Genomic DNA, 12,282 nt, shown 5'->3' on the forward strand with positions numbered 1-12,282 from the left:
GCCCTGCCGCCCCGCGCCTCGGAGCCCCCACGGGGGGACACCTGGGCTCCAGGACAGCCCCGACGGGGCGGCAGAAGTCCCCGGGGCGGCGGGGAGGAGGCGGGCACGGCGGCGGGGAGCCCCCCGCCGCCGTGCCCGCCTCCTCCCCGCCGCGGCGGCCGAGGCTCCGCCCGGCTCCCGGGCCCCGCAGCCGGTCGGCGCCCACCCCGCGGCGGGCTCCCGCTCGCCCGGACTATGAGGAGCGGGAACGGGCGGGGGGAGGTGGCGGCAGCGGCGGCAGCGGCCCCGGTGCGGCGGGAGCGGGAGCGGGGGCGCCGCCGCCGCCGGCCGGGTCATGCCCGTGCGCCCGGGGCGGCGGGGCTGCGGGCTGCGGCGGGATGGGCGCGTTCCGGGCCGGCGTCCTCGCCTTCCTCCTCCTCCTCCTCCTCGGCTGCCTCCTGCCCCGGCGCGGCCCGCTCAGGTGAGCGCACGGCGCGGGGTGCTCGGCGCTGCGCGTCCGGCGGGGCGGCTCCCACTCGCGGGTCGTGGGGCTGCGGGAGCCGCTGCTCTCCCTACCCTTCCCACGGCACCCCTTCCTCCGGCACCCCCTCCTCCGACACCCCCTTCTCCGGCACCCAGACCCCCATCCCCCGGGAGACACATTTCCCCGCCGGGACCTGGGCATCACCCCTTCTCGGAGATGCATCTCTCCTGCGGGACATGGGCATCCCCTCCCAGAGCCCGAGGACCCCCCAGCCGCGATCCAGACCTCTCTTCAGGGGCTGCTCCCCCCAGCCAGAACCCTCCCAGTCCCGATGCGGACCTTCCCACAGGCTGCCAGAGCTCCCCAAATCTGGCCTCTTCCTCAATTCCCCGAGACCCTGACCCAGCACCCTGGGGACCCACCTTCCCCCTCCAGCCCCAGCCACACACCCCCAGGCTCTACCTATCCCCAGCAGCCCCTGCCCCAGTGCTGAGTCTCCCCAGCGGTCCCTCTGGCCCCAGGCCAGCTGGGGACCCTTGCCATGGTGGGAGAAGGGATGAGCTGAGCCAGGTGATGGCCCAGGCAGCTCCCTTTCCAATGCTGCAAAGTCCCTGTGACGCCCAGACCCTCTCCTGGCTCAGGGAGTTTGGGGCGGGGGGGCGGGGGTGGGCTCAGGACAGTCCCCGGCCCAGCCCCTGGGTCACCAAGGCCAATGGGTGACCCAGGTTCCATGGGTGCTGGAACAACTCTTGGCCCACCTGGGTGGAAAATCCAAAGCCCCCAGGGTTCCTTTTTCCCTCTCCGGCCACCTTGGGTGCTATCTGGGACAAGGTGGGATGCTGGGGAGAGTGGGACAGGCAGGGAGGTGTTGGGGGGCTGCAGTGCCCCTGGGCTGAGCCCACTCCCTGGCCCCAGCCCCCCTCCCACCATTCAGCCAGTACAGCTGGAGCAGCGCGGTGGGGAACCACAGCTTTTGTGCCGGGGAGGGGAGAAATCGTGTCAAAATGTCATCACTTCATATGCGGAAACTGCTTTTCTCAGGGTGGTGGGGTGGCATTTTTAGGTGGACGTGAGCGTTTTCCAGCCCCACCATCCCCTCCCTCCACGGAGGCGCTGAGCTCCAGAGCCCCGCAGTGCCCGGGCCAGCTTAGCGGCAGAGTCCCCTGGGGCAGGCAGTGGCCAAACTGGGGAGCTGCCGCCAAACCCTGAGAAGAGCCAGGACGCAGGGGCTATGCCCAGGGGCTGTGTGCCAGCACGGCCCTGCCAGAGATGCCGCTGGAGGTGGCTGCACCCGGGGTGTTTCTGCACCCCCCCTGCAGTCCCCGAGGTCCGAGCATTGCTGGGGCTGCAGATCCACTGCTGCTTGGCCAGTTAGCTGAGCCTCTTCAAGGAGCCAGCTGCCGCGGAGCCAAGGGAGCCTTCCTCCCACATGCTCCAGGGGAGACCCCTCATCCTCCTCTCCAGCGTGGGAGGAGGACATGGTTCATGGCTATGTGGCAGGCAGAGGCCTGGCTTAACTCCTTGTTACCCTGGTCTCTCACAGCCCTCCTCCCAAAGGCGCACCTCTCTCGTGCAGCTCCGTAAATTTCTCCCGGCCTTTTCCTCTCAGCCAGGACCAGTCTCGGATACTCTCTGCTCCCCTCTCCAATTAAGGGAAAAACTGCCCAGCTGGATCATGTTGGGGTGGTCGTTGTGGCCATTTCTAGCCAGCAAGGATGCACATAAGCCCCTCCAGGGTGAATCCCACTCCCCTGAGAGGAGGTAGGAACAAGGTATGTAGGTAGGAACAAGGAGGCAGGAACAAGGACCCCAGGGGGTCCTGGCTCCCAGCATCATCCTCGGCTTGTGATAACGGGGTTGTAGCTCCAAGCAGGAGTGGGACCCACCTGAGCATGGACCTGGTGGAGTTAGGAGGCAGCGAGCAGCAGCACCAGCAGCGTGCTCAAAGCTCCCTTTGTTTCCAGAGGTCTCCAGCTAATTCCTCTCCATCACAGCCACATGCCTAGCAATGTGGTGAGCGAACATCTCTCGCATTGTTCCTTGAAATGATCATTATAGACTGACGGAAGGAGAGAAACTGGCAGGCTACGATGCGTTCACAAAAATATCCCCTCCAAGGTCAGTTTAAATAAGTCTCCATCATCGTTAGGAGCGCTGCGTGGGAGAGCTCATGTCAGCTCTGCCGCGGCCGGTGCGGAGGTGGGCTTTGCTGCTCCTCTCCTGCCATGTCCTCTTGGCCCCTGGCGAGGTATCACAACCTCAGCTGTGCTCCTAGTGACCTCCTCGCTCACGCCAGGCCAGCCCACAGCTTGGGGGGTCCCCAAGCCCCCCAAGCCATGAGTCCGTGCCAGCCAGGGTACGGACATCTGCTCAGCAACTCAAGCCAGGGCTGGCGACTGAACCGGGGAGGGACCCTGCCCGCTTTCCCCCTCCATCCCCGGCACAGAGCCCGGCTGCCGTGAATGAGAACATTCCCGATTCCCATCACAGCCCTGGAGCCGGGAGGCACCCATCCCCGAACGAAATGACAGGGGACATGGCGGGCAGGGGCTTTGCTGGCAAGGGGACAGGCAAAACGTGGATTCATGGCATGCAGGTTGTGATGGGCGAGGGGGGAAGCCGCCGGGATCACAGCAGAGGGAGGAAGGGGTCCTGGGGACCGGTGCTGGAGCAGATGCGGCGCAGGCACAGCCTCTTCCCCTGGCAGCTGACAATCCCCACAGGGTGCCAAAATGCGCCTGCAGACCCCTGGTGCCGGCAAGCAGCTGACCTGGCTCCTCTGCCCTGCAGGCTGGTCTCAGGGCGGGAGGAGATTAAAGCTGCTTCCCGAAGCTCCCCCCAGCCCATGTCACCCTCCGATTTCCTGGACAAGCTTATGGGACGAACGTCAGGGTACGACGCCCGGATTCGACCCAACTTCAAAGGTAAGGGGAGGACGTGGGGGTCCCAAACCTGGCAGTAATCCACACTTATGGCTGTCCAAAACCAGGGAAGAGGCAGGTATGGGTTTGGGGGCAGGACCCAGACCCACGTCCCTCCGTCCCAATGCCCTCCCCAGGGTCCCAACTGCTCCTGCGATTGCAGCCGCCCTGCGTGGGCCAACGTTGCCTGACAGCACCAGCGGCTGCGGTGCTCGCAGGGTGTGCGGAGGGTGACCCCACGGGCAGGGGGATGCTTGTGCAGGAGGCGACATCCCCCCATGTGCCCCTGCGGTGCCTGCATCTCCCCGGCCAGCCGTGAGAGGAGGCTTCCTGCTGTTTTCCAGGTCCACCTGTCAACGTGACGTGCAACATCTTCATCAACAGCTTCGGCTCCGTCACCGAGACCACCATGGTGAGGGTTTCGCCAGTGCAACGGGCTCCTCTCCCAGCGCCTCGGGGCTGGGGAGCATGTGGGTCCTGGTGCCTGAACCCATGGCCGTGCTCATGGGGGTCCTGTGAGCCATCTGTAGCACCATGGTGGGGACATGCAGTGCCACAGCAAATGGCTGGGGCATTTCTGGGGACAGTTAACCAGAGCTTGGCTGTGTAGGCCACATTCCCCATGCCTGAGCTGGGAGAAACACCCTGAAGGGTCGGAGCAAGGCAGCCAGCAGTAGCTCCCTGCTGTTTGGAGGCTCGGCAGGTGCCATACCACACAGGCGAGCTGTGTCCTTGCCATCCCCAGCCTCTTCAGGGTTCAGGAGGAACTCCTTTGAGGAAGCCCCAGAGCTAAAAATTCCCTATTTGTGCTGGGGCAAAGCCTTAATACCATCAACCATGACATCAAGCTCCCACAGGGCCACAGAGCCCTGCGAGGAACACTGCAAGCAGCAGCTACTGGTCCTCCTCCTCCTTCTCCTCCTCTCGGCTGCTCTGGCTTTGGCTTTTTCACTTCCCTTGGCTGCCGACAGCGTGGGAAGGCTCCTGAGCTGCCCCTTCCCCGTGAGCGGTTAGTGTCAGGCAGGCAGAACCTGCGAGGCTGAGCCTCATCTGAGAGCCCCCCTTCCACCTCCTCCTCCATCTCTTCCTCTTCCTCTTCCTCCTCCCCCCCGGCCACCGTGGGGTGCTCACAGCTGACATGGTGCCCTCTGCCCCAGGACTACCGGGTGAACGTCTTCCTGCGGCAGCAGTGGAATGACCCCCGCCTGGCTTACCGTGAGTACCCCGATGACTCCCTCGACCTCGACCCCTCCATGCTCGACTCCATCTGGAAGCCAGACCTGTTCTTCGCCAACGAGAAAGGGGCCAATTTCCATGAGGTCACCACCGACAACAAGCTGCTGCGCATCTTCAAGAATGGCAACGTGCTCTACAGCATTAGGTAGAACCCTTCTCCTCCGGTCCAACGCCCAAGTGGGGAGGCAAAGCTTTCCTCCTGCCTCCTGTGGGGCAGCCCCAGCAACACCCTCTTTTCTTCTGCCTCCTCTAGGCTGACGCTGATCCTGTCTTGTCCCATGGACCTCAAGAACTTCCCCATGGACATCCAGACATGCACCATGCAGCTGGAGAGCTGTGAGTACCTAGGGGGGTTCAAGCTATGCTTCATCCCCCGCAACCCACCCTGTCACATCCTATCCCATCCCACCCCATCCCAAAGGCTGGCATCTCCCTGCTTCTGAAGGAAGTGAGCAGGAAGGAGCGGTCGTTCAGGGTGGGGATGAATGGGGTGCATGTCCCCCCTGTCCCATGGCTCCCTCTGTCCCCTCCAGTTGGCTACACCATGAACGACCTCATCTTCGAGTGGCTGGAGGAGCAGGAGGCTGTGCAGGTAGCAGAAGGCTTGACGCTCCCTCAGTTCATCCTCAGGGATGAGAAGGACCTGGGCTATTGCACCAAGTACTACAACACAGGTGAGCACCCCAGGGACCTGCTGCCACCCCCCCGCCATGGCCCGGGGGTCCCTCTGGCCCATCGGGGCTGTCTTTCCTCACAGGCAAGTTCACCTGCATTGAGGTGAAGTTCCACCTGGAGAGGCAGATGGGTTACTACCTGATCCAGATGTACATCCCCAGCCTGCTCATCGTTATCCTCTCCTGGGTCTCCTTCTGGATCAACATGGACGCGGCACCGGCCCGGGTGGGCTTGGGCATCACCACCGTGCTCACCATGACCACGCAGAGCGCCGGCTCCCGTGCTTCCCTGCCCAAGGTCAGTGCCGGCTCCACACTGGAGTTCGATGCTCCAGCCTGCTCGGAGCACCCGGGGTGCCCGCTGCCACCCCCAGTGCCCCAGGGGCAGGGGAACCCTTCCCTTCGGAATGGCTGGATCCGTAGCCAAGGGGGAACACGGTGCTCCTTGGCTGGGCAAGCTCTAGCCCATGTGTCCCAGCTGAGAGGGCTCCTGTGCCCCTTGGCAGCAGGGCGAAGCTGGCAGTGGGGGGGGTATGAACAAGGTGGGGGGCAGCGGGTCCCTGAGCCCCCTCTCGCCCTCGCAGGTCTCCTACGTGAAGGCCATCGACATCTGGATGGCCGTGTGCCTGCTCTTCGTCTTTGCCGCCCTGTTGGAGTACGCAGCCGTCAACTTCGTCTCCCGCCAGCACAAGGAGTTCATGCGCCTGCGCCGGCGCCAGCGGCGGCAGAGGATGGTGAGTCCCTTCCACCACTGCTGTTATGACGTCTGTCCGTCCTCAGCAGCCAAGGGGACACCCTGGGGCTACAGGGCCAGTTCCTCAGCAGCCGCCGGGGCAGGGCTCAGTGCTGGGCTGTGTCCTTCTGTCCAGGGCTTGTAGCCAGCCCTGATGGCACACCAGGAACCCACGGGCATCGCAGTCCTTCTGCCTGCCTGAGCAGCACGGTGCACAGCACCCATGGGTGCCCAGGCTCTGCCAGCACAAACGCGCCCAGGGTGCTGCCATCCTCCTGCTGGGACATCCTCAGGCTCTGCTTCCTCTAAAAACGAAGAAAAATAAACAGCGAGGGTGGGGGAAACGGCCTTTCCCCTTACCTGCAGCCCCAAACCCGGGCTCCTCGCTGTGCCGCAGAGGTGACAGGGCGGTGAAGCAGCAAGGGGACCTGGTGGCACCCAGGGACAGGGTCTGGGCTGCAGAGGGGAGGGCAGCAGGGCCGGGAGAGGCAGGGTCCCGCTCTCGCAGGACAGTCCTCCCCTCCGTCAGCCCATCGGCGCAGGCATCAGGCCTGCGAGATGCTCCGGGAAGGCACGTGGCTGTCCCCGCTCTCATTTTCCTGCCACACGCACACTGCGAGGCACCAGACCTCCATGGAAAACACGAGTACACGTACACACCGCCGGGCTCGCAGTGCCCTGTGCAGCCAAATCCCTTCGGCACCTGCCGAAGATGGATCCCAGTGCCCGGGCACTGCTGGAAGGGCTTTTCCCCCCCATGCTGAGCCCCCGTCCCCCAGCTGTCCCCATCCCGGCACCCAGAGCTGCTGTCCCCAGGGCCGGGGCAGAGCCATCGGTCACCCGCTGTCCTGTTTCTGTTTGGTGTCGGATGCCAAAAGGGCCTGAGCAGCGGGACGGCCAGCCTGGAGTCCCTGCGGCAGCTGAGCGGCCGGCACGGCGGCGAGCACACCTACGCGACGCTCTCGCAGCTCTCCAGCTCCCGGGTAAAGCACGACCCTCCGGCAGCCCCCCGCAGCGCAACCCCCAGCCAAACCTCACCCCCCTCTTCCCCAAAACCAGCCCCCCCAGGAGCCGGCCCCAGTGGAAGAAGCAGGGCAGTGATTTGCACAGAGTATGTGCCCATAGGATGGAGCTGCCCCTCCCTAGGCTGTAAAGAGATGAAAAGAGGGATGGGAATGGAGCAGATTTCCCTGGAGACACACCTGCTCCGTGCCTCAGTTTCCCCTTCTGTAAAGCAGCCCCCTTTGCCGAGGGATGAATGATGCTGGGGCAGATTGATGGACCATAAATACTGAAAGGGTGGGGGTCAGGAGGATGGGGCCAGGCTCTTTTCAGTGGTGCCCAGCGACAGGACAAGAGGTAACAGGCACAAACTTGAGCATAGGAAGTTCCACCTAAACTTGAGCAGGAACTTCTTTCCCCTGAGGGTGGCAGAGCCCTGGCACAGGCTGCCCAGAGAGGTGGTGGAATCTCCGTCCCTGGAGACATTCCAAACCCCTCTGGAGGCGTTCCTGTGCCACCTGCTCTGGGTGACCCTGCTCTGGCCGGGGGTTGGACTAGATGGTCTCCAGAGGTCCCTTCCAACCCCTGCCATTCTGTGATTCTGTGATTCTGTGACCCCTGGCCATGCCAACACCTCTGGCAGGGTGGGAGCTCTGCCTGGTGGCTTTTCTGGGTTTGAGGCACCCACAGCTCCCTGCAGTCACCCCAGCGTGGGCACTTGCTCAGGGCACGCAGGCACTTTGCAGCTCAAGGTGTAGGGAGGAGCGGTGGGGCAGGCTGCCAAGGCAGCGGGGAGATGCTGGGGGACAACCGCAGCTCCCAGGAGGAGATCAGGCCCGGTACATCCTCACCTCCCCACCCAGCCGGGCTGCCCCGAGCCTCCCCTCCGCCACCATCAGCCCTTGGACGCCAGGAGATGCTTCCCTGCTCCCCCCACCACGCTCCCTGCCTTTCCCAGCCCCTGGGCACCGACCCCTGGAGATGAGCACCCACCCAACCGGGACAGGGAGGGGGAAGCTCTGCCAAACCCAGGAACAATCTGGTGGCTTAAAAGAGACCAAAGCGCAGCCGCCCTGAGGTGGAAGCTGTAGAGCCACCCCGGGGTGCTGCAGGCACGGCACTGGGTGCAGCCAGGAGCATCCCGGGTTGCTGTTCGGCCAGACACTGGAGCAGAGCCCCACTGCCCGCAGCTCCAGTGCCAGCAGCACAGCCCAGGCGATGCAGCCCCACGGCAAATCCCAGGCCCAGGGAGCTCCCTGTCCCCAGCCTCGGCCCTCGGTAAGCACCTGGGGGCTGCCCCAGCCCAGAGGGACCCAGCTGGGAGGACCAGCACTCCCAATCTGCCATCTCCTCCCCCAAAACGCCCTGGCTGAGCCTGATGGCTCCCTGGGCTGGGGGAATAGCTGCTGCCCCGCAGGGCATGCAGGGTCCCCGTCCCGTCCCCCCCCCCGACCGTGTCCCCCAGGTGGCCGCAAGCGCTCCGCCTGGCACAGGGGAATAAAACTCTGCTGCAAATGAGAACTAATCTCAGCACTTTGAGCCGCTGCTGCTCTTCCCACTGAGAAATCTTGCTTAGCGGGCAGATTTCGGAGTTAAATAAAGACGCCAGGGTGCAAGCTGTCCGCATGAGAGCCCCCGTGCCGGCTGAGCGCCTGTGCAGGCTGACCTCAGCGAGGAGGCTGCTCTCCGGGCTTCGGAGGGCAGTGCCGGTGGGAGACGGCGTTTGGGATCCGGCACCCGGGCTGCGTGTGGGCATAGCACGAGGCGAGGGGCTGGCCTGCAGCACGCCCCGGGGAGAAGAGACCCACCGCAGATACAGCAGCAGTGGGGCAAAGGGGGGATGAGCCACAGAGACCAAAATGAGTGGCTCCAGGGGCTCGGCGAGAAGCCAGACGTGCAGCCCAGGCTTGCATGTGCCGGTCCCTAGCCAAATCTTTGTGCGTACAGGATAGAAGAGCAGGATGAGGCGAATCGCTAACGATGCGCGTCGCTAACGATGCGCAGCTGTGGCTGGGGAGGAGCATGGGCAGCGCTGGCCGGTACCGAGGGGCTGCGAGGCGAGCAGGGCTGTGCCACCAAACGGTGGCTGTGGGCTGCGACCCGAGGGTGAGGGCAAGTGCCCGGCTCTCAAAGGACTTTTGCAGGCTTGATCATGGGCACGCAGCCCCCATGGGCATGCAGCCCACTGCCAGCATGGGGGAGATGGGGTGAACAAGGAGAGAGAGGCCAGCAAGGAGCCCAGTTCTCTCAGCCTCCCTCCTCTGCTGCACTGGGCATCCCCCGCTAAGCAGCCATGGGGAGAAACTGGGATCTGGGCCCGTGGAGGGACTGGGAGGCCCTGCAAGCCCTGATGGTAGCCAAGCTCCTGCATCCCTGCCCAGCTCTGCCCCGGCAAGCTGCCTGACCCCTCCTAGCCACTGGCCCAGGCGTGCGTCCAGCCTGCAGCAAACACGGCTGCCACAGCGGTGCCTGCGCCCCCGAGCTCCCTGCGCCCCAATTCACCCTGCACCGCTCTGCGCTCTGCACCCGCCTCCCCCCTGCCCCTGTATAACCTGCATCCCCCGCACCCCTATGTGCCCATCTCCACCCCCCGCCACTTCACCCCCATCCCCCCAGTTGCCGGAGAGCCGGGCTTCCCAGCCAGAGCTGGGAGGAAGCCAGGGGGGATCAGGCTGCCAGGGTTGGGGTCGCCCTTGGGTGCACCCTTAAAACACACACCAGACGACAAGGCAGTCGGTCAGTGCTGGCCCCCGCACCCTGTGCACGCCGCTGCCTGCAGCCTGCCGGCCCCGTGCTTCTGCCTGCACCCTTCGGGCTTTCGGAAAAATCACCTAGCCTTGCGCCGGCCACTTACACGACCGTATCGCCCGGCGGGGGGGGTGTATAGGACACGCAGCCACAAGCGTCTGCTCGCCCTGCAGTATCGGCACCCACGAGGTGCCCTGGCTGACAGCCTTTCCCTTCGCCAGGAGGAAGAGCTCGTCCGCGAGAGCCGCTTCTACTTGCAAGGTTACGGGCTGGGCCACTGCCTGCAGCCGAAGGATGGGGCTGCGGAGGGCCCCAGCATCTATAGCCCCCCCCCGGCCGGCATGCTGCTGCGGGAAGGGGAGAGCCTCCGCAGGCGCTACATCGACCGGGCTAAGCGCATCGACACCATCTCCCGAGCCGTCTTCCCCTTCACCTTCCTGGTCTTCAATATCTTCTACTGGGTTGTCTACAAAGTGCTGCGCTCGGAGGACATCCACTCGGTGCCCTGAGGCCCGGAAAAGTATGACTGCCTCTCGGTCTGACCCCCGCAGTGACACCGGGCACCACGAGCTCAGCCAGAACCATGTTTCCCTCTGTCCCGAAGCAGTGATGCAGCCGGGCTGGGCCTTGGAGTCCAGACATGTTGTAGCCCCCATGTCCCTTTGGATGCCGGGGCCCCGCGGGGGGGATCAGCAACGCCAGGTCCCCATGGTTAGCTGGAGAGAGGGACCCCTCCTGCGTCCTGCATGGTGTCACCCCCGGGTACCAGGGATGCTGTGGTGCTGGGGGAGCCCCAGGTACCCAGGGATGCTGCACTGCCATGGCACAGGGGACTCCCCGGTATTTTGGGATGCTGCACAGCTGGTGGCCAGGGAACACCACCTTCCAGCCAACACCCTCCACGCCTTCCATGTCAGGCTGCTGCTTTTCCAGGCTGCATCACTGAGCCATGGGCCACGAGAAGCCAGGCGAGAGGTGCAGTCCTCTCTCCTCCCCTGGCCCGGAGCTCGGTTGCAGGAAACAGCAGGCAGCACCCCTGCCTGCACCCAGACTGCGTGGGGTGCTGGCTACGGCCCCATAGCCCCCAGCCCAGCAACAGACAGGGCCCCTCCAGCCCCCAGCCAGCTCCGACGCACAGCAAAGCAGCCAGTCGGGGATGCTCCCCTCCCTGCAGAGCCCAGAGCTGCCTGTGATGCCCGCGGCCACAGGCAGGACAGCAGCAGGGACACTGGGCAGGAGGCTCCGCTTTCTCCAAGGAAACGCCGTCCCTGGGGCAGGCAGCAGGCGGGCCCGGTCCTGCTGACGGTGAGGGGACACAGGCGGCCATGGCAGCCACAGATGGGAGCCACTTGGCACTGGGGAGCCGGCACTGCACCGCCGCAGGGTAGGGCCCACAGCTCATCTTCCAAGGGAGATTTTTCGGGATGAAAGCAGTGAGGGCAGCTTGGCCGATCCCTTCGGAGGAGCACAGTGAGTGGTGGCATCCCCAGACTGCTGCGTTCCCATGGCACCAGAGTGCCAGCAGAGAGCCGGAGGTGAAAACTGCCTCGTTCCCCAGCTTTCTCTCCACCCCAGAGCCCAGGTGTGGCATCTCCTGGGGGGGTTCAGCCCCGCTGCTCCTCCACCAGGGAGGAGAGAATCCAAAACCTCGGCAGGACAAGCTCAGCAAGGCTTCCACAGCCCTCCAGACCTGGATATCCTCCGTGCTTAGCAGGAAATAAAAGCAGTAGGTGATGCTTATGTAGGTCCTACAGAGAGAAATGTGTTGATGCTCTCCTTTCCTCCTGCTCACAGCCAGCCCGGGGGGTGTCGCAGCCCGGCAGGGTCCATCCCCCCCCAGCCCCAGGTGGAGGACAGGGCCCAGGGTCTTCCAGGAAGCACAGAATGGAAATGGGATTCACCCCTTTCCTTGGAGGTTGTGGTGCCATCATGGCACGGTGAGAACCCCAGTGACCCACTTGTCATGGCAAAAGGGGCCCTGCAGGGCAGGGGGACGTGGGCGGGAGGCCAGCACCGCTTGATGAAGCCAGACCAGGACAGAAACCCCCGCCATGGTCCCTGGCCCCACTCCTTGCGCAAGCATCACCTTCTCCCTTGCATGACTCACTGGGCGCAAAGCTCCGCACCCCCACCCTGTGCCCAGCCCCCCGAACCCCGCAGAGCGCTCACCCGCATGCTCCCATTTCACAGATGGGGCAAGTGGAGGAGAACCAGCCCCAGACCACTCCCAGGACCCACCGGGATGGGCCGAGCCAGCTCCATCCCACCGCCACCACCGTGCATGCCTTCCCCACTGTGGGGGTCCCCGCGCGGCCCCACCGTGTGCCCAGGCCAGGCTTTCAAGGCTTGTTTTTGGAGAGGCCCCGTTTGGAGGCGGAGGAAGGGGTGCACCTTGTCTCCTCGTCTCGCCCGGCACCCTGGGGGTAGCGCCGAATGGGGAGGTGCCAGTGCCCCGGCAGCACCCGCAGGCACTGGGCGGCCGAGCCACCCTCTAATAGCAGTGGG

The 12,282-nt window shown here is 64.6% G+C and overlaps 1 protein-coding gene across 2 annotated transcripts; it reads left to right on the forward strand.

The window, feature by feature from the left end:
* The first annotated feature begins 212 nt into the window (after window positions 1-212).
* LOC141748441 (glycine receptor subunit alpha-4) lies at window positions 213-11,529 on the forward strand. 2 transcript variants are annotated; one of them, XM_074600501.1, is made up of 10 exons: window positions 213-460; window positions 3,254-3,387; window positions 3,729-3,796; window positions 4,542-4,765; window positions 4,874-4,956; window positions 5,154-5,294; window positions 5,378-5,592; window positions 5,879-6,028; window positions 6,906-7,010; window positions 9,999-11,529. In XM_074600501.1, the coding sequence occupies exons 1-10, from the start codon at window positions 378-380 to the stop codon at window positions 10,284-10,286; spliced, it is 1,491 nt and encodes a 496-aa protein (XP_074456602.1). In that variant the 5' UTR covers window positions 213-377; the 3' UTR covers window positions 10,287-11,529. The 2 variants fall into 2 exon arrangements, with proteins under 2 accessions (XP_074456602.1, XP_074456601.1); XM_074600500.1 differs by lacking the exon at window positions 6,906-7,010 and having other exon boundaries at window positions 288-460.
* The last annotated feature ends 753 nt before the right edge of the window (window positions 11,530-12,282 follow it).

The sequence above is a fragment of the Larus michahellis genome, chromosome 9 (assembly GCF_964199755.1).
Source record: "Larus michahellis chromosome 9, bLarMic1.1, whole genome shotgun sequence".
In the NCBI taxonomy this organism is placed as follows: Eukaryota; Metazoa; Chordata; class Aves; order Charadriiformes; family Laridae; genus Larus; species Larus michahellis.

Excerpts from the sequence above, each read along its gene's own strand:
- LOC141748441 (XM_074600501.1), top strand. The coding sequence starts at position 378 with ATGGGCGCGTTCCGGGCCGGCGTCCTCGCCTTCCTCCTCCTCCTCCTC. Across the intron at positions 3,388-3,728 it reads GATTCGACCCAACTTCAAAG|GTCCACCTGTCAACGTGACG; the intron begins GTAAGGGGAGGA and ends GCTGTTTTCCAG. Across the intron at positions 4,766-4,873 it reads AACGTGCTCTACAGCATTAG|GCTGACGCTGATCCTGTCTT; the intron begins GTAGAACCCTTC and ends TGCCTCCTCTAG.